The 21,992-nt window shown below is 39.1% G+C and overlaps 2 protein-coding genes across 4 annotated transcripts in view; both read left to right on the top strand.

The window, feature by feature from the left end:
• SMARCAL1 (SNF2 related chromatin remodeling annealing helicase 1) overlaps window positions 1-10,124 on the top strand; it is a 70,517-nt gene extending 60,393 nt beyond the window's left edge. For all 3 annotated transcript variants that reach the window (XM_070729810.1, XM_070729801.1, XM_070729818.1), the window contains exons 14-18: window positions 400-502; window positions 3,525-3,707; window positions 5,182-5,282; window positions 6,880-6,979; window positions 9,733-10,124. In XM_070729810.1, the coding sequence (XP_070585911.1) occupies window positions 400-502; window positions 3,525-3,707; window positions 5,182-5,282; window positions 6,880-6,979; window positions 9,733-9,924 (679 nt within the window). In that variant the 3' untranslated portion in view covers window positions 9,925-10,124. The remainder of the gene's footprint in view (window positions 1-399; window positions 503-3,524; window positions 3,708-5,181; window positions 5,283-6,879; window positions 6,980-9,732) is intronic.
• A 2,682-nt stretch (window positions 10,125-12,806) lies between these two features.
• On the top strand, window positions 12,807-17,798 carry RPL37A (ribosomal protein L37a). The gene is made up of 4 exons (XM_070736811.1): window positions 12,807-12,893; window positions 14,929-15,057; window positions 16,734-16,816; window positions 17,658-17,798. The coding sequence occupies exons 1-4, from the start codon at window positions 12,891-12,893 to the stop codon at window positions 17,719-17,721; spliced, it is 279 nt and encodes a 92-aa protein (XP_070592912.1). The 5' UTR covers window positions 12,807-12,890; the 3' UTR covers window positions 17,722-17,798.
• Window positions 17,799-21,992: the final 4,194 nt, after the last annotated feature.

The raw sequence follows: 21,992 nt of genomic DNA, 5'->3' as shown, positions 1-21,992 counted from the left end.
TCTGATTTTCCTGTGCATTCTTTATGGAAATATGACTAAGTTCCATATAATATCCAAAAGCCTTTGCTTAAATTTTGCTGTGCCTGCTCATGACTTCAAGGCCAGCATTGTAGTTGCTTCAGGTTTTTTGAAGATTGATAGCTATCCTAGAGTTAGCTATTGACCAAGCCTTTGAAGACAACCATTTAGCTTTAAGAGATAGGGTACTTTACCATATCCTCATTTTGACTTTATTCAACATTACAATACGTTTGTAAATAGATTTTTAGCTAATACTTTTGATTTTATCTTGTAGTGCCAAAAGCTCTGTTTTAAATTATCTTGTTTCCTTCCCTAAATCTCAAGTACATGCAAAAACGATGTTATTTGTTTATTGAGCTTTCTCTCTCCTAAATTCAGAGAATATATCCTAGATTTATTGGAAAGTGGAAGACAGAAATTTCTGGTATTTGCTCATCACAAATTAATTTTGGATGCAATCAGTGAAGAACTGGAGAAAAAGGTACAATTGCTTCTACATAACTACATAGTCAGGTCATGAATTAGAAACATAGAAACATAGAAGATTGACGGCAGAAAAAGACCTCATGGTCCATCTAGTCTGCCCTTATACTATTTCCTGTATTTTATCTTAGGATGGTTATATGTTTATCCCAGGCATGTTTAAATTCAGTTACTGTGGATTTACCAACCACGTCTGCTGGAAGTTTGTTCCAAGCATCTACTACTCTTTCACTAAAATAATATTTTCTCACGTTACTTCTAATCTTTCCCCCAACTAACCTCCCCCAACTAAAATTGAAGGTGGATGTCCCTGAACCTAGTTCAATTCTTTAGTTAATCATTGTTTTTCCCGACGCCTGAAGAGGATCTCCTCTTCCTTTACCCCCAAAACAACCCTGTGAGGCAGGGTGTAATTGAATATAAGGAAAACAGGAGGTCCTGCACTCAAGTTTCCCTAATGAGCTCCCCTTTCAAATAAAGGCTGGATAGACATTTGCCATTTTAAAATTTGGATACCTGCAGTATGCAGGAGGTTGGAATCAATAGTTAAATAATCTACTTTACACATGAATTCTTCACATTTTAATTCTACTTATGAAACTGAGTCCAATAGCTTGTCATTGTTTTGATTTTTAGGTGATGTAATAACTGAAAATGAGCATACAGTAATACCTCATGATACGAACTTAATTGGTGCAAGGAGGAGGTTCGTAAGACGAAAGGTTCGTAAGACGAAACATTGTTTCCCATAGGAAACAATGTAAAGTCAATTAATCCGTGCAACAACAAAAAAAACCCGCAAAAAAACGCTGCCGCCCGGCTGTCACCTTTTAAAACAGCCTGGGGGCTTCGGCGTTGGGAGGCTGCTGAGAAGCCCCCCGGCTGTTTTAAAAGGTGACAGCCGGGTGGCGGGGCTTCTCAGCGAAAGTTCGGGTTTGGGAGGCTGCTTTGAGGAGGCGGGGAAGCCTCTTGCAGCAGCTGCCACAGCCGCCGGCTTCCCCGCCGCTCACCTGCCGAGGATGCTGACCTGCTACCTCGCGGGGAAGCCGGGCAAGAGCGATCTTCTGCCGGCCATGGGCGAGCGGCGGGGAGTCGCCCATGGCCGGCAGAAGATCGCTCTTGCCCAGCTTCCCCGCGAGGCAGCAGGTCAGCAAGAGCGATCTTCTGCCGGCCATGGGCGACTCCCCGCCGCTCGCCCATGGCCGGCAGAAGATCGCTCTTGCCCGGCTTCCCCGCGAGGCTTCCCCCATCCTCGCCCGCTGCCCGCCCATCCAGAATGCTGACCTGATGCCTCGCGGGGAAGCTGGGCAAGAGCGATCTTCTTCCGGCCATGGGCGAGCAGCGGGGAGTCGCCCATGGCCCGCAGAAGATCGCTCTTGCCCGGCTTCACCGCGAGGCATCAGGTCAGCAAGAGCGATCTTCTGCCGGCCATGGGTGACTCCCCGCCGCTCGCATTGGGGTGGGGGGGCTGTCAGGACACCCCCCACCCCAGCACTTTGCATCCCGCCGGCTAAGAGCAATCGGGCAGCAGCTTCTGCCGGACACGGGTAATGAGCGGGACAGAGAAGCGGGGAGAATCAGGAGGCTCCTTTGGCGGCTAGGGGCTGCCTGACTTTGTGTTTTTGGCTGGGGGAGGAAGCAGTAGGACCTTCCTAACTCCCTCCCCCTCAGCCAAAACCCCAAAGCCTGTTTGCTGCCACACGATTTAGCCAGGACAGGAGCGAAGTGACGTGGAGGAATGGGGAGCTGAAACCGGGCGGTTTCAGCTTTCCATCCCTTCACGTCACTTCACCGCTAAATCGTGTGGCAGCAAACATGCTTTGGGGGTTTGGCTGGGGGGGAGGGAGTTAGGAAGGTCCTACTTCTCCCCCCCAGCCAAATCTCCAAAGCATGTTTGCTGCCACACGATTTAGCGGCGAAGGGACGTGAAGGGATGGAAAGCTGAAACAGCCCGGTTTCAGTTTTCCAACCATCCAAGTCACTTCGCCGCTAAATCGTGTGGCAGCAAACATGCTTTGGGGGTTTGGCTGGGGGGGAGGGAGTTAGGAAGGTCCTACTTCTCCCCCCCAGCCAAATCCCCAAAGCATGTTTGCTGCCACACGATTTAGCGGCGAAGGGACGTGAAGGGATGGAAAGCTGAAACAGCCTGGTTTCAGCTTTCCATCCATCCACGTCACTTCGTCACTAAATCGTGTGGCAGCAAACATGCTTTGGGGGTTTGGCTGGGGGGGAGGGAGTTAGGAAGGTCCTACTTCTCCCCCCCCAGCCAAATCCCCAAAGCATGTTTGCTGCCACACGATTTAGCGGCGAAGGGACGTGAAGGGATGGAAAACTGAAACCGCCTGGTTTCAGCTCCCCATTCCTCCACGTCACTTCGCTCCTGTCCTGGCTAAATCGTGTGGCAGCAAACAGGCTTTGGGGTTTTGGCTGGGGGGGAGAAGTAGGACTTTCCGGCAGCCTCCAAACTCCGAACGCGGAAGTTCGGCTTTGCCGTTCGGCTTCAGGAGACAGATGGGAAGCGGCGCGGCTCTTTTAAAAGGTTGCAGCCGGCTTGGGGGGCTTCCCAGCACCCCCCCGAACCCCGAACTTGTGCCGAACTTCCGGGTTCGGGGTTGGGGGGGTGCTGGGAAGCCCCGCCGCCCGGCTGTCACCTTTTAAAACAGCCGCGCGGCTCCCCAGCAGTCTCCGAACACCGGTTCGTAACTCGAAAAAAGTTCGTAAGAAGAGGCAAAAATTTTCTGAACCCCGGGTTCGTATCACGAGTTGTTCGTAAGACGAGGGGTTCGTATCTTGAGGTATCACTGTATATAGATTTTGCCTAATATTTGACTATGGGAACAGCCAGCAACTTTTTTTCCTTTACATCTTGGGAAACAAATGGAAGATATAGGAATGTGACTTGTAATCTCTGGGTTCTGAAAAACTCAGCTTGGCCTAGGGAGAGCAAATCTTTTACATTTTTGGACAGGAGCTAAGAAAAAAGCAAACCCTGATGATGTTTTTCTTCATTTCTCTTTTAGAACGTTGGCTTCATTCGTATTGATGGTTCCACTCCCTCAGCTGAACGTCAGTCCCTCAGTGAAGAATTCCAGTTTTCTGAGAAGCTGTCAGTGGCTATCCTCTCCTTGACCGCTGCTAATATGGGGCTTACCCTCTCCTCTGCTGACTTGGTTGTATTTACTGAGCTGTTCTGGAACCCTGGAGTAAGAAGAATTTACCCAATACTGGTTCTGCTAAAATAGGTTTTCCATCCATCCATCTATCCAATAAATTTACGTTGCCGCCCATCTCATATACATGATTGTGTACAGCTAACATTTTTAAAAACACAAGATAAAACAACTGAAACAATATCATTCTGTTTAAAGTGGAAAATGTAGACAGAATTGAATTTTACATAGAGTAGGACGAATTTGGCAAGAAAGATATAATTTTGTTTCACATAATTTTCTACATAAACTACTAGCTCCAATTCTTTTATGCTGACCTTAGCCTACTAGCAGAATTGCTTTGTAGCTATGGTCATTGATGAAACTTAGGGGGAAAAGCATTGCCTGGAAGCAAGAATTGTGTGTAAGATTTCTTCATCCTACTCTCTTTGATTGATTTTATGTTCATGCTCTTTTGTCAAAAAGAGTTAAAATCAGTTTGCTTTATACGTTTTTCTACTATTAAAAAAAATCAATTGTAAATACAGTAGTACCTCTAGATACGAGCTGCTGTACATGCGAGTATTTCAAGATACGAGCCACGAGGGGAGAGACATTTCTGTTCTACTCCCGAGCTCAAATTCGGGATACGAGCCGAGCGTCCACTAGATGGCGGAAGAATGCTTGCTTTTGGTTATCTGGGAGGGGGAAAAAGTTATTTGTTCCAGAATACGAGTTGCCTCGAGATACAAGCTCTCTTATGGAACGAATTATGCTCGTATCTAGGGGTACTACTGTAGTGTTAAGCATGCTAAATCTGTTTCCCTTAGCATAGAGAAGAGCAAAAACGTACTTTAGAGTCTCCCCATGTGTCTTAAATGATGAAAAATATTTATTTATTTATTTTGTCCAATACATAATACACATTGAAGAGAAAGATATATAATAATATAAGTAAAGAAAAGAATAGAAGAAAAGATATAAAAGTATAGGTGAACATATTTGAAAGGAAGAAAAGATAAATGAGATAAGGAGAGATAATTGGACAGAGGACGGAAGGCACACTGGTGCACTTATGCTGGGAATTATGTTAGTCTTCACTGATACAGATTCTTTGCATACGGAAGAAAGTAGAAGGAGGATATGATAAGTATATTTGTTTCTGCTTCTCTTTCTTGCATATAAAACATCAATTTTGCAATATCTGAAGGTTAATGAATCATTTTTCTAATATAAGTGGGAACACATCAAATAATCAGTCTATTTAAACATTATTGTAAGACCAGCCACTTATTCTCTGAGTCTTGTCCATAAAATGAGTACATTAGGAATTTCATCCAGCAGTTCTCTTATTTTTAAATATATTTTTGCCACACACTTGAAATGGAAGTACCATTACATTATGCCAAATACATTATATCACTGATTTATTTATTATTTATTGGAGTATTGTTTATTGGTTCATTGATCACAGAAGTTCCCTTTGGTTTTTTGTTTTCTAATTTATATATTCTACTTTTAAATATAGGTTTTGATGCAAGCAGAAGATCGGGCACACCGAATTGGACAGACTAATTCTGTGGATATCCATTATTTGGTGGCAAAGGGCACAGCAGATGATTACTTATGGTAGGGAGAAGAAAGTGTTTTTATGCTGCTACAGATTATGACTTATGATCCTGAGAAAATAAAGGATAGTTCGTTAGGAATCAAGTTCATTTGTACTTCTATTGTAATAAAATGGCACATCAGCACTATTTCCTAATCTTCCTCTTGCTGTCTCTAACCTCATCAGTATGACACATAATGTTAAGGTACTTGGATTCTAGAAACATGAAATTGCAGAATTTGAAATTGCTTTAACGTGGTAACTAAGAGCTAGGTGATAAGGCACCAGGCTAGAAATTGGGAAATTATGAGTTCTAGCCCCATTTTAGGCATAAAAGCCAGCTGGATGACTTTGGACTGGTTACTCTTTATCAGTTCAGTCGACCTCACAGGTTTGTGGTAGATAAAATAGGAGGAAAGAGCATTAGGCATGTTCACTACCTTGAGTTATTGACACATAATAATAGTGGATTATAAATAACTGGTTAAGTCTAACTTTGCAACACTTTGAATAGAGAATTGAAAACCTGAGTTTTGAGAATGGATGGACCTATTCCTGGCCAAAAATGCTTTGTAACTTTTATTTATTTATTTATTTAAAAGATTTATATGGCTGTCCATCTTAAGCAACTCTGGACAGTTCTCAACAATTACCTTGTACTCTTCAGTAATTCATATGTTGTAAATTTCAGAGTTGTGCACTGCATTTATGTGCTACTTTTGCTTCAGGAACTTTAGGCATGTGTATGGAATCCCCACCCCATATTATCTTCTAAGCAACTGTGTGAGATAGTATGAGTTGAAGTACAGTGATTGCCTCAAATTAATCAACAGCTTTTATAGCTGGGTGAGGATATTAGAATACACCTGGTCCCAATTCAGTACTTGTAGATGATTTTATTACACAATCTTCTACAAGAAACATTGAACACATTTAGTGCATGCCATCTATTGTTTTTAAAAAATAATCTTTAATATTTTTCATGACCTACATGATTATAATAGTAATTACCGGTAGATGTTTTTGCTTAATTATAACAGCCATTTTTAATATGCAAACAGTACTGGGGGGCATAGTTCCCTCTAAGCTGAGCGGTGAGCAATCGCTCACTTAAAAATCATCATCAACTCAGAGTTTTCCAAACCTGCCCAGAAGCCGAGAGGGAAAGAGTGAGAGGGAAGGAGAGAGAGAGGAAGAGAGGAAGAGAGAGAAACAGATAGAAAAAAGAGAGGAAGGAAAAGAGAAAGAAAAAGAATGGGAGTAAGGAGGAGAGAAAGAAAATCAAAATCTAGTTTGAAACTAGTTCAACTATTTAAGTGGCATTTTGATATTGATAGAGTTGCCCTATTATGAGCTCACTGTTATAGACACACATTACAGTATTTCATTTTGAAATTCTCTGAGGCAAAACAGGGTGGGTTTTTTGTTTTATTTATTTATTTATTTATTTATTTATTTATTTATTTATTTATTATTTCTGTGCCGCCCAGTCCCGAAGGGACTGCCGCTCAGACATTATACTTTTCCGCCCACCCCCCAAAAAAATTAGAGGGAACACTGCTGGGGGGGCGTCTCTAAGTATGTTTTGATAATTGAAGTTATTCTATTTTTCCGTAGGCCACTGATTGAAAAGAAGATCAGGGTGTTAGGTGAAGCTGGTTTATCAGAAGCCAAATTCTCTGAGACAGCGGAAACCACAAATTACTATACGTGCAAGGTAAACTACTGTATGGCAAACAATGTCCCATAATTTAATGTAAGGTAATTCTTCTTGAAACATAATACTTTGAACAGCAAAAAGAAGGAAGAAAATGGGTATTATAATACATACAAATCTATTTAAGACATTTAGATATAAATATGACATTTAAGACATTAATGGCAATCCTTTAGAGCAATATTGGGGAACGCAAAGCTCTCCCAGAATTCTTCACTCTTGCCTGAGCTGGCTATGATTGATGGATAAATCAAGAAAGCCACTGGTAGGGAGAAATTCTTGCTTTAGAGAAGCAAAATTAATTATGGGAGAAAGAACCGAGACATGTGCGGGCTGTAATTAAAATAACAACAGTAAATATTTCTGATGTGACCAAAATGATGTGGAATGATTTTGAAGTAAAGCCTACTAACAGATATTAACCATTTACTGAGCCTGGAATTGACGGTTTACAGATCTGTGGGCACAAGTGCACTTCAGCCTAATTTCAGAAGACTTAATTCCAGGCAATAAATTAAAACCTCTATTAAGAATTTATTTATTTATTTATTAATCAGATTTGTATGCCGCCCCTCTCCGCAGACTTGGGGCGGATCACAACAATAATAGTACAATGTAAACAAATCTAATATTTAAGTTTAAGTTAATTTAAAACCCCAATCTAAAAACCAATCATACATACTAGCATACCATGCATAAATTTTATAAGCCTAGGGGGAGGGAAAGTATCAATTCCCCCATGCCTGACGACAGAGGTGGGTTTTAAGGAGCTTACGAAAGGCTAGGAGGGTGGGGGCAACTCTGATATTCTGGGGGAGTTGGTTCCAAAGGGTCGGGGCCGCCACAGAGAAGGGTCTTCCCCTGGGTCCCGCCAAACGACATTGTTTGGTTGACGGGACCCGGAGAAGGCCAACTCTGTGGGACCTAACTGGTCGCTGGGATTCGTGCGGCAGAAGGCGGTCCTGGAGATATTCTGGTCCGGTGCCATGAAGGGCTTTATAGGTCATAACCAACACTTTGAATTGTGACCGGAAACTGATCGGCAACCAATGCAGACTGCGGAGTGTTGGTGTGACATGGGCATATTTAGGAAAGCCCATGATAGCTCTCGCAGCTGCATTCTGCACAATCTGAAGTTTCCGAACACTTTTCAAAGGTAGCCCCATGTAGAGAGCATTACAGTAGTCGAGCCTCAAGGTGATGAGGGCATGAGTGACTGTGAGCAGTGACTCCCGGTCCAAATAGGGCCGCAACTGGTGCACCAGGCGAACCTGGGCAAATGCCCCCCTCGCCACAGCTGAAAGATGTTTCTCTAATGTGAGCTGTGGATCGAGGAGGACGCCCAAGTTGCGGACCCTCTCTGAGGGGGTTAGCGATTCCCCCCCAGGGTAATGGACGGACAGATGGAATTGTCCTTGGGAGGCAAAACCCACAGCCACTTCGTCTTATCAGGATTGAGTTTGAGTCTGTTGACACACATCCATACCCCAACAGCCTCCAGGCACCGGCACATCACTTCCACTGCTTCGCTGACTGGACAAGGGGTGGAAATGTAAAGCTGGGTATCATCTGCATATTGATGATACCTCATCCCATGCCCTTGGATGATCTCACCCAGCGGTTTCATGTAGATATTAAATAGTAGGGGGGAGAGGACCGACCCCATAGGCACTACACAAGGGAGTAACCTAGAGGTTGACCTCTGACCCCCCACTAACACCGACTGCAACCGACCAGAGAGGTAGGAGGAGAACCACTCTATTTCCCATAGCCTAATGCTTGAGGAGGAGAGAAGAAAGAGGCCAGGAAAGAATTTTCCAGAGAAATAAGGAACGCACTCATCTATTTTATAGTCCTATTCAGTTCTTTCTTTAGACGCACCGACTCATTTGACCTCCAGGAGCTAATCCCCTGTCTAGGACAGCTATGTAAAGTTTATTCAAATAAAACTTCTCATCTTGTATTCTTTTCCTAGGATACACCGCAGTTAGATAATTTTTAAGTAGTCCTTGACATATGCCATAATGGAGCACGCCCATTATATTCACAGGTCATAAGCAAAGATTTTACAACTTTTTGTGGCATGTGTTAAATGGCTGCAGCAATTATAAAGAGGATTGCTGCGGTAATTAATCAAATGCTGCACATGTTAAGCAAACCAATGGTTTGCTATCAGCACAGTTTTGTTGAAAACTGAGATTAAGTGCCAATTTTTGGCAAATCTGTCATAAAATGAAGTTCACACAACCACAAGATATTGCAAATTGCCATAATTGTGGCCATGTTGTTGAGTGCCTAAGTTTGGTCATTGACTGCAGAGGGAGCCTGACCTTTGGAATTTCCTAATCTGTACTATAAATCCCCTATTTAGGTCAGTCATAACTTTAAATGGGTCACCAAGTGACCAGTCTTAAATTGAGGACTGTACTATTATGATTATTTAGGGGGGAAATTTGGGGCCATTTTTGGATCAAAGGAAGGCATCCACTGGCTGCAGTGCTTGTTTCACAAACTTGTTCCTTTGTTACTAATAATTTGACCACTAGTTTCCTGTGCCTCTCTTATTTTGTTTCAGGGAGAAATAAATACAGTATATGATTCAGTTCTCTTTCTAATATCTGGAGGCTTTTTGAATTTCTATGCATTTCCTGTGTTATTTTTCTGATCTTACGTCTTACTGATGATTGGAGTTCTTTGTTATAAAAGAACAAGCCAACAAGAGTTTGACAAGGGCTTTCTCTTTAATTCCATAGGAGGACATCAAACAGCAGACCATATTGGACCTTTTCCAGAGGACTTTCTCAGAGGATATAGAGGAGATGGATGAAGCGTTGCTTGGGGAGGCCTTGGACTTATGTGAAGATTCTGGGCAGGAAAACTCATTGAACAATAGAGAAGGACAGTTTTTCTCAGAAAGTCCATGCAAAAAAAAGCGTACTCAATAATTTCCATGGGTACAAGAATATTATATAAGATTACATAATTATGTTTATTTTTATTAGTTATTTAAAGAGAAAAAAAATCAGTGCCATCAATGAATTATTTGGTTGTTTAAATAAACTATATTTAAATATGTTCTTGAATTTTGTGTTAAAAGATAATGGCATATCCTTATTTTTATATAATAAAACAAATCTCTATTTTACTCAGTGATTTGTAGTTCAAAGCTCTGCATGCTGGAACATAATAGAATTTGAGTCTCAGGTAACTGTGTTTTCAGATTGAAATTCTAGTCCTATCAACTATTGAAAGATTAAGCTCTTATCATAAGAGTTGCAAACCTTCCTGGATCATCTATCTAAATCTTTACTTTAAAGCAATTTCTCCCCCTTAGGATACACCAGCAGCTCAACATGAATAAAATATTTTGCCAGTGGAAATTGGCATTGGGCCAAAATTTGAAAACTATAATTTGTCAGCTAATTTCACTGGTTGATCTTTGTTCAAATTTTAAATGTTGATATTCTACAAATAGGGTAACTGATATATGAATGTTTTTAAGGTGTTTTCAGAACAATTAGTGGATCTTTAAAAAATTTTGAAGGAATAATTAATGGGAGGAAGTTAATAAGAATTATAAATATCAAGCAAATAAATATATAATTAAAAATAAAATTATTAAAGACATTCAATAAAAAGAATAAAAGGGTATATTATTAATCCATATTAAATTGAACAGAAGAGCCAGTTTTTAGTTAAGGGTAGAAATCAGGAGGCTGTGAGTTCTAGTCCTGATTTGGGCTCAAATACAGCTCTATGGCATTGGGCTAGTCATTTTCTCTCACCCTCTATGAAAGGAGCAATGGCAAATCACTTCTGAAAAACCTTGCCGAGAAAACTACAGGGATTTGTGCTAGCAAAGTCCAAGAAGAACCAGACATGAACAGAAGGGGAAACATATTTTAATAGGCTTCTTGAAAAATTGAGCACAAGATTGTAGTTAGTCCCTTAATTAAAACATCGCTTAAAAGGTATATATTTTGAATTTAACAGAAGAAATATTAGTCAAAATCAATACATAGCTGATAGTTGAGATCCTTTTTCTACATGCAATGAAACATGTACTGGCACAGTCAATTGCTGTGACTCTTGTGATGTTGCATTCATCTTGGTCTCAGCTTGTGAGTGACAGGCTTACTTTATTTTGAGCTGTACCGCCACAATACTTTTCCTTTTATCCAAATATAGTCCAAGGCCGGCCTCATCCAGTATATAGAATAAATCTATTAAGCTTTGTCATCCACTAGCTTTAATGGAAGTCAAATTATTGCTGTGATTTGAAGCCAGAGTCTGTTTACATTTGTCATGGGTATGTCCTACATAAGCTATTTTTTTTTTTGGGGGGGGGGGGGGGGAGACAGAGTATGTCTGCAATTTTAACTTCACAGCTTCCATGCATTTCTCCTGAACCAGGACCAAGATATTGTATACTTGCTGTTTGTTTTTGTTTTCATAATTTTGTGCTTGCTGTTTGTTGAGGACATATATTCACAACTGAACCTACACTTGGTGCCAGCTTAGCTGCTTGAAGCAGATCAAGGTGATCCAGCAGAAAATTAGTACCATCCTTTGGAAAGGGTAACAGCTCTTTCAATGTATAAATTACCTATTCCATGTGGAGGAGGAACCCAGGGTGATTGGTGATATGAGAGGTTCCAATTGCCCATTGGGCTCTTTGTGATCATGTCTCCTTTGGCTGCTGGAGAGACCAGAGGCATTCGGGCAACCAGTTCCCAGAATTGGGATCACTAAGCGTTATTCTCTGTGATAATATCTGCACATCCCTTCACTGCTTCCCAGGAATCCCCAATCATTTCTCTCCTATCTGCCTATATTATTTACCTTTAACCACCCCAAAACTAGCATCTTTGAGAGTCATACTAGAGTCTTCGGAGAGGGGCCGCATACAAATCTAATAAATTGTTATTAATTATTATAATTATTATTATATGATGCCTTCTGCTCCCTGTTGCACTGGTGTGCAACCGATGGGTTCACATATCAAACTGAGGTAAATGCTATTATCTCAGGGTGTTTTTTTTTTTTAAAAAAACCAACACCAAGTTTCTGAAAGGTTGTTGATATCCTTTACAAAGCTGATTATAGCAATCTGGTCATGCTGTAAAACAGTGTTTCTTGAGGCGTGACCTGAAGACCTCAAACGGTCCCTCAAGATTAACCTAGGAATTTGAGAAATCGAAGTTATTTGCCAGATACTGAAGATATTTGCAAAAATTTAGAAAATGCTAAAAAACTTTTTTGTTAAAATATACGGGGGGGGGGGGGTTTAAATGAAAAATGTTATCTATGGGCTTGTTATTTTTACATAATACAATAAATATACCTGTGTCCATTTTAATTTTTAATGTAATAAACAATGATAAATGTAACTCATAGAAAGCCAAAACTCTTTTGAGGGCCCTCTGTAATTTTGTGGCAAAGAGCAAAAAATTTAAGAAACAGGGCTGTAAAGAAATGTATCGACATCCATTTTCTCCACGAAGTGTTATGCACAATCCTAACAATTTTTCTATAGTATAAATATTGTTTATAAAGACATACGATGTATTCTATCGTTTATTTTTTTTAAAGAAGAATCCCATTTCATCCCGTCGAACAATACTTTTTATCGCACTTTCATGAACCGCAAAAGGAACCATCGCAGGGTAGGGGGTGGGGGAATCGAAAACATGGGATGCTAATTTTGGGAAGTTTTGCAAAAAAAAAAAAAAAGTTGGCCCGCCAACATAATCCGGCCAAAAGATAAGTGGAGTGCAAAAGAAAGGCCAAACTCTATCGTTGGTCACGTGTGTGCTCTTTTCCTTCCGGTGTCTCCTGGAGACGACACGGATAGTGCGCATGCGCAGAAGGAGTTTCCTTCTTTCTAGCCGCGGCCTGTTGGAAGAGCAAGATGGTGAGTGCAATTGCAGTTTGTATTTATATTCGTTTTCATCTGCTGCCATCTTCTCTATTGCTCGCGTTGGGGGGGTCGGCATCTGGAAATATGTGGGATGAAATATCTGGGGAAACGATATCTAGGGATATTGGGAATATTTAGAGTGGCTTCGCTATAGAGACTGCCGGCTACAGCCGGCTTCGGTAAGAATTGCGTTAGGTATGTAAATGCTGGAGTTTGTATTAGGGGGACTGTAGATGCTAAGACATCAAGCTTTCGCCCTTGCTCGTCCTTTCTGCATAACGGCGCTTGAATGAAAACCGGCTAATTTGGAGGGTTTTTTTTTCTTCCTTCGTATACTGTATAGTTACAGGCTACAATGATGATGATGATGATAACAACAGCAACTACAACAGTTGGAAGGGACCTAGGAGGTCTTCTAGTCCAGTGTTTCCCAACCTTGGCAACTTGAAGATATTTGGACTTCAACTCCCAGAATTCCCCAGCCAGCAAATGCTGGCTGGGGATTTCTGGGAGTTGAAGTCCAGATATCTTCAAGTTGCCAAGGTTGAGAAACACTGTTCTAGTCCAACCCCCTGCTTAGGCAGGAAACCCTCCACTACTTCAGACAAATGGTTATCCTAAGTCTTCCTTAAAACTTCCAGTGTTATTGATTGGAAATTCCAGTGTAATTGATTATTTTTTCTACAAAGGCACTCTTGTTCAGGAGGTAACTTATATTTGCATTATAGCAGCTTACAGTTTTTTTAAATTAAAAAAAGGATTATTTGTGGCTGAAACTTTACAATTTTGCATATAGGTTAAGCGCTTTTCCAGTCAGCCATTCTGTTATTTTTTCCATCTTTTTTTCCTGATAATTTTCCATCAAGTTTAAAGTCTTTTTTTAAAAAAGTTTTTTGTAGGGAGAGAAAAAATTAGTTTGTAATACTGGAAGTGCCTGGATGCTGTCAACAACCTTATTTGTAATACTGAGAGATCAGTCACAGAGGCAATTTGTATTAGGCTCTGGAGTTAGGGATAATAGTTGATCTGATACAACTAAATACAATATTTAGTACACTGATGAAAAAAATAAAGGGAACACTTAACACAATATAACTCCAGGTAAATCAAACTTCTGTGAAATCAAACTGTCCACTTAGGAAGCAATACTGATTGACAATCAATTTCACATGCTGTTGTGCACATTCAACTTTGTACAAAACAAAGTATCTAATGAGAATATTTCATTTATTCAGATCTAGGATGTGTTATTTGAGTGTTCCCTTTATTTTTTTGAGCAGTATACATTTTGGATAACAAGGCAGCAAGTGTAAAATATTATTTTAATTAAGTAATAGTTAATATGCAATATGGTTTATTTATTTATTAGATTTGTATGCAGCCCCTCTCCGAAGACAATATATATGCAATATATATAGTGATTATATTAATATTATGCACTTGTCATCTTTAGTGAACAAGTTACCCTGTTAGTTGTGACACTGGGTTATTTGGGTGAAGTACTGTGATTAGAATCCCATTTATTTGAACAAGAATGATATTAAATTCATTTGAGACAATAGTAAGCAAATATGAAATTTGGCTGGTAAGGCATATTATCTTCCCCAATGATTTAAATGTGCTTAGCTTGGTAATGTTTGGTTTTTTAAAATTAATTTCGTTTGTCTTCCACTTATTCTTAAGGCCTAAAATCACATTCATTAGGTTCTTGCCTCATTTTTCCCCATCAACTCTGAAGTGGATTAAGTTGAAAATGCTGGCTTGTAAAAGATTTATGCATAGATGAGCTATGTTTCTAACAGATTAGACCAAAACATAGTTCATAGTTGTAATTCAGTGTGGCATGCAAATACAGCTAAAGTTATATTGTGAAGCTAATAATCCAGTGGGAGACCTTGGCTCTTCCTACAGTTCATACTTGCAGTAATACATAAAAACTTAGATCATTCTACATATGGTATTTATCTTGATGAGAACAGATGGTGGTAACAGAAATTGAAAATGTGACTTTTTTGCTCTGCTGTAACAGGCCAAGCGTACTAAGAAGGTTGGGATTGTAGGTAAATATGGCACCCGATATGGAGCTTCCCTCAGGAAGATGGTGAAGAAAATTGAAATTAGCCAACACGCTAAGTATACATGCTCCTTCTGTGGAAAGGTAAGATTCTTCTTTATAGCAGCAAATATTCTAAAATATTGTTTTTAATTAGAGGCTGTCTATGTCTTTTTGGTTTTAACGGGTCAGTTATTCCTGAGAGACTTACTTTAGATATAAATTTATGAAATTTAGGAGTGTGTCTGTGTGTGTGTGTGTTTATATATATATATAATGCCTGTATGCTAATGTGCCACAGTTTTGGAAATTATGTTACTTCTTTTAATTCTATGAGATGTTTGAAAATGCTCTGAATGCTCCAGAATGAAATAATGTCATTTTTGTGTGAAACTTTGAGAATGTATGTAGTTACTTTGTGTTTTATATGGAGATTTCAGTTACAAGGAAGAAATTTTAGTTAGACATACAACCTAATCCATTCTTTCCTATTTGGTTCATCCCATATGTATTAGGAATGTGGTTTATTAAGACCTGTCTTGGTAATTAGGAACTAAAATTCCTATGGAAAAGGAAAGATCTGGAAAAATGCTTTCCTTCTGTATTCTGCTCAGCGCACAAAATAATTCTATGAAAATCTAGTAGAGCGCTGTCATAATATTAAGTATACAATCCTTTTTACTATTGTTTAGGTTAAATATCACTGATAATTGATTTTCCAAGTGATTTGAAGCTTCAAAATTTTGATTTAATTTTGATTTAATTAATTAAATATTGGTACTGACCAAAAACGGAACATCAGAAAGAATGAAAGTGGAACAAATGTTGAAAAAACATATAATCTGAATAATTATTATCTTTTTATATAAGACTTGTTTAAATATAAGATTTGAAAAAATTATGAACTTGATATAAGGGTGATAGGAGCAAGATGACTATGGAAATTGTTAGCATGATGAAATATTTTAATAACAATATTACAATAAGGTTTCAATTTGAAATAAAGAAATTAATGTGTTGGGATTTTTTTATTATGGGGAATAATAGCAGTTAATTTGGGAACAAAATTAAAATTAATTGGTAGATCCAGGAGACAAAATGAGGCTGGAAGAGCCAGCACCAGATAAGTAACATATACCTAGAGTAAAGAGTTATATAGACAGAAAAGATATAAGGATTATAGCAGAGGCCGAAAATGTGTTTTGAAGAAATGAGACATTATTTACTTGGGGCTATTTTTATTGGTGCAGATGTGCTGAAAAATAACCAGTGCAAAAAAAGATTCCATATAATTATGACTAATTTACTGTCAAACCTGGATTTAATTTTTAATTATTGAGCCTTGTATGAACTAGCCGGCTTAACCGTACCATTTATTGGCCTTGGAATAAATTTTATGTTCTTCCTTCAAAGTGGAATTAGCAAAATCCTTTCTGCTTTTTTAATAATAAAACTGATCTGTATTACTTTTACAAAAATAAGGCATTGTGTTTCTTCTTGGAGCATTTCTACAAGAGTTTCAAAAATAGTTGCTAAAAAAGAGGAGCAGTAACCCTGGTAACTCCTTCCCCCCCAAGGCATCGGTGGGCATTATGTGACTCCTATGACTTGCTTGCTGCACTCTGGGATGTGCTACAACACATGACGTGTGCTTCTGTATGCACATATTGAACCATGTGCACCAATATGGGAAAACATGTGTTCAGTTAGAAAATGTGCATTAGAACAGTTCAATGTGAAGGGTGAATTCCTACCCAAATGGGAAAATATTTTTCTTACAGACCAAAATGAAGAGGAAAGCAGTGGGTATTTGGCATTGTGGCTCATGTATGAAAACAGTGGCTGGTGGAGCTTGGACCTACAAGTAAGAGAAACAGCACAATGTTTAGACTTACGTTTTGAATGAATGTTCCATTTTTATCTATGGTGGGTTGGGTTTGTTAGTTGTTAATTGTGAAGTTGTGTCCATTCCATCGCAACCCTATGGATAACATTCCTCAGGCCTTCCTGTTCTCTACTATCCTCTGGAGTCCACTTAAGTTGATGCCTACTGGGTCAGTGACTCCATCCAGCCACCTCATTCTCTGTCATCCCCTTCTTTTTTTGCCCTCAATCTTTCCCAGAATTAGGCTCTTCTCCAGTGAGTCCTTCTCATTAGATGACCAAAATTATTTGAGTTGTTATAGACTGTTACAGAATGAGGGAAATATTCAAATGCAATTACCAGATTTTTCTTTGGTGATTGGGATTGAAATGACCTGATGTAGGGTATCTGGGGCCATGGTAAAAATACATACTTATAATTATTTTATTTTTAGTTGGTTAAGGGGTCTGTTGGGTTAGCCCTCTTGCCCCTTTCTGGGATTAGTTATGGGCTGGGGTGGCGCAGCAGGTAGAGTGCTGTACTGCAGGCCACTGAAGCTGACTGTAGATCTGAAGGTCAGCGGTTCAAATCTCATCACCGGCTCAAGGTTGACTTAGCCTTCCATCCTTCCGAGGTGGGTAAAATGAGGACCCAGATTGTGGGGGCAATATGCTGGCTCTGTTAAAAAGTCCTATTGCTAACATGTTGTAAGCCGTCCTGAGTCTAAGGAGAAGGGCGGCATAAAAATCAAATAAATAAATAAATTAGTAGTAGTATTCTAGATACATCTCTGAATTGTGGCCAAACTTCTGACTAATAACAATACTTTTGTTTCTTCCAGCACCACTTCAGCAGTGACAGTGAAATCTGCCATTAGAAGACTGAAGGAGCTTAAAGACCAGTAGAAATACATTCTTGTTTGAATGCTATATTTTATCGCAAGTCACACTGTTTGCTAATTAAACATGGCTGTGAAAATGTATCCGTATGCAGTGGTGTCAGTACTGGATTTCTGCAAGCCTACAGTAAACACGTTTCTTCTTGTCATTCCATATCCATTTATACAAAAATAGGAAGTCAGCACATCAATGATGCAGTAATAATAAAAATGCCAAATTAAAACATTAAGAACTTTAACATCATACTGAATTAAACTATTATGTTGAAATCAATGTTTAATACTGATACTTTTATTTATAATAAATTTGTAAATCCTCAGTAATTTTCCGAAAACAATGTATAAAATATTGCTACAGCCTTGGAAATTCCTGCCGAATGCAGATAGTCCTTGACTTGTAGCAGTTCATTTAGTGATCATTCGAGGTTACAACAACACTGAACAATGACTTTGAACTATTACAACAACAATGACTTTAAACTATTTTTCACATTTACGACCATTGTAGCATCCTGAGGATTGTGTGATCAAAATTCAATTGCTTAGCAACTGACTCAGATTTTTGATGGATGCAGTATCATGTGATGCCCCTTTACAAGTAAAGTTAATGGGGAAAGTAAATTCGCTTAACCATGTTACTAACTTAAAAACTGCAGTGATTCACCTAACTGGCAAGAGAGATGGTAGAACGAGGACAAAGCCCTCGCTTAAGAAAAATTTTAGACTCAATTTGGTTGTAAATCATGGACTATAATTTTCAGTATCATTAATTTGCAGTCCTTCATATTTGGAACGAAGTTCCTATTAACTATTTTGCCTTTCAAGAGATATGAATAAATATTTTCTCATTCAACTTTACTATTTCAAGGAACAAAGGAGGAAAGTGGGAGAAAAGTGGATACAGGTGGTAGTGGAGTGTGTAAAGAAGCCCCCTTTTTTGGTTTCAAAAGGAGGATTTTGAGTTTTCAACAAAAATCTAGGAGTGCTAATTGTATTTGGCCTGTAGTTATTTTTCCAAATAATGGAATGTTGGAAATAAATTATATAAAATGGCTCAGAACTCACAACTAGAACAGCATTAAGTCAAATATGTAGTAGGAAAATGGGGGTGCAGGGAGAAAATTTGAAAATTGGCTGAGTTTGGGGGAGGGAGGATGCAGAGAAAAAAAGTTCTATTAAGGAAGATCAATACTAGCTTGGATGCTGTTGACTGCTTCTAAGCTGATCTTCCTACTGATTATGTGGCCTAAGGTACACTGCATCTTTGTTTTTACTGGTGCACACATACACTACAGAAAATTTTCACTTGTGATAATTGGGGCTGGGAACTATCGCTAAGCAACACAGTCATGGTGCAACGTTGCAGGACTAGTGTCTTGCAATGGGAATTTTGGTGCTACTAATTGGTATTGAGCAAATCCGGTGCAGTTCCAGCGTCCCAGTTACCTGATCATTTCCAATTGTCTGCTGGCTTCCACATTGATTCTGGTTACTCGCCAGCAGTAAAGGTTACAAAACTGGGATGCAACAGTTGCAAATGTGAGCCTGTTGCCAATTGCAATTACATGGACCAGATGCTGTAACAACTGCAACCAGTAGGGCCCAGTAAGTTCTAGTTCAGAGCTGAGGCAACTTCAAGCAATAGCAGGCAAGTAGTTGTTAAATGAAGGCTACCATATACAGATTCAATACAGGAAGATCAAAAAGGTTAATGCAGGAAAAAATGCAAACCTATCTTAAAACACCAGGTATCAAATGGTTTCCAGCTACTGAAGATGGTCAAATTTGGTCAGCTCAATTCTAAGTTCAAAGAATACTCCAGTTCTGTTCAACTTTTAAACACGTGAATTCTTTATTGGCCATGTGTGATTGGACACAAGGAATTTGTCTTTGATGCATATGCTGCTCTACATAAAAGACGAGATATGTTTGTCAAGAATTATGAGGTACAACACTTAATGATTATTACAGGGTACAAATAGGCAACCGGGAAACAATTAGTATTACTGTAATATAAATTGTAAGGATATGAGCAAGTTAGTCAAAAGTGGGAAGAGATGGGTGATGGGAACGATGAGAAGACTAATGCAGTTTTAGTGAATAGTTTGGAATTATATTTTTAGCAGAGTAATGGTGTTCAGGAAAAAAAACTTGTGTCTAGTGCTCTATAGCTTCATTTTGAGGGTAGGAGTTGAAACAATTTATGTACAGGATGCCGAGGGGTCAGTAAATATTTTCACATCCCTCTTTTTGACTTGTGCAGTATACAGGTCCTCAATGGAAGGCAGGTTGGCAGCAATTGTTTTTTCTGCAGTTCTGGTTATCCTCTGAAATCTGTGTCTTATTGGGTTGCAGAACTGAACCAGACAGTTACAGAGGTACAGATGACAGACTCAATAAATCCTCTGTAAGATTGTATTGGGCAGTTTGAACTTCCTGAGTTGGGGCTCAGGATATGTAACACTCCCTGATAGAAGGCATCTGTTTCCATCATAGATAATTTCAAGATGTAAGATTTTACTATTTCTGATGTTTAATGAGAAAATGCTGTTAGGAAAACACATCTTTTTTTAAGCCTACTGTTGTGTATAGTAGCTGTAGCTTTTGATCTAACATGGGTTAGAACATATATTTACCTGGCCCGCGAGACAATGAGTGCTCATTATTTCCTTGGATTGCCCTTTTAGCAATAGCTTCACTTTTAAAAGGTGAATAAAATTTGACAATATGCTAGCATTTCTTAATAATTTTTTTTTAAAATATTAGGAACTGACTCTGCCTTCCATCCTTCTGAGGTTGGTAAAATGAGAATCCTGATTGCTGGGGCAACAATATGGTGATTCTGTAAATCAAAGAATGCTGTAGGGCTGCATGAAGAGGTATATAAGTCTTAAGCGCTATTGCTACGGAAAACCCCCTATATATTATGTACCAAATACTAATTACATAGATGAATGAAAGATGGGGGTTATGGCCAGGAGCTCAATCCACTTAACACCAGCCAACCATTTGCCCAGCAAAAAAATATACCTCTAAAGCAGTGGTTCTCAACCTGGGGGTCGGGACCCCTTCGGGGGTCAAACGACCGTTTCACATGGGTCACCTAAGACCATGGGAAAAGACAAATTTCCCATGATGTTAGGAACTACAGCTATTCTGGTGCCTTGGAACATATTTTTACAATCTGACCAATCAAGCATTTACAGTGGGGGTGTCCCTCTGACCTTCCTACCAATCAGCTTAAAGCTCTGTTAGGAGAATTGGCACTAGACTTATGGTTGGGGGGGTCACTAGAAAAGTTGAGAACCACTGCAGAGGGTGCTCGCTCTCCTTTGTGAGGTACAATAGAAAGGAAGTGTTTTTCTTCAGCAGCTTCCTTCCCGTGGCATGCCCCTCCACCAAAAAACATAAAAAAGATTATACTCTCAATTTTAATTTGGGAATTCAAAAACAGTGCTTTTAAAAATGCATATATTTGATGTGCTTTTAAAGCATATACTATTTGGGATTGAGACAGGACCAGGCAGAATCTGTGTTATGATTGTTACATTGAGGAACAGTGATATATTGGGATTCTGTATTTAATGTGTTTTTATTGATATTTTTAGGTAATTCACACTGGATAGTTACGGAATACTATCATTTTCATAATGATCAATTGTACATGAAAAAAATGCAAGGGATCACTGAGTTGCAGTGACAGGCTTCAGTTTTGCAAGTGGCCTCATGTGGGTGCTGTAGTTCTATTACTAATCCATTTCTTTCTAGCTGTAGTTCTATCCCTACTTACAGGTGTGGCCTCCTATTTCATGAAGGACAATATATAATGTGAATTCTAACACTGCAACTGGGAGTTTTTTGGAAAGATGCTAAAGAGGACCTAAAGATTTTGCTTACTGCTTCTGTCTGCATGGGAAAAAGGCATGTATGGCTTGCCTAGAACTTTAATTTATAGAGAGACATAACTTTTTAAACTAAAATACAGTCACCCTTCAGTAGGTTTGAACAAATCCTAACACGGACTAAACGTGTTTACCTTTTCGCCTATTTTAAATGCAGTTATGGGTTATTAAAGCAAAGTGTTTTAAATATCTTATAATGGCATACTTATAAAAACTCAAAAACCCTAAGACTAAAGCATCCAAATAGAATCAAACTTGTCTGGGTGATCTGTTGTTGAGTAGACCCTACAGATGATACTTGTGGCCAATGTGATTTGTTTTTTGCAAGAGTTAAGTTAGGAGTCTCAAACACTAATATAACATGTCCTGACTAATT

Source organism: Erythrolamprus reginae, chromosome 1 (assembly GCF_031021105.1).
Source record: "Erythrolamprus reginae isolate rEryReg1 chromosome 1, rEryReg1.hap1, whole genome shotgun sequence".
Classification (NCBI taxonomy): Eukaryota; Metazoa; Chordata; class Lepidosauria; order Squamata; family Dipsadidae; genus Erythrolamprus; species Erythrolamprus reginae.
The sequence above is the reverse complement of the archived record's forward strand: the minus strand, read 5'-3'. Positions and strand labels throughout refer to the sequence as shown.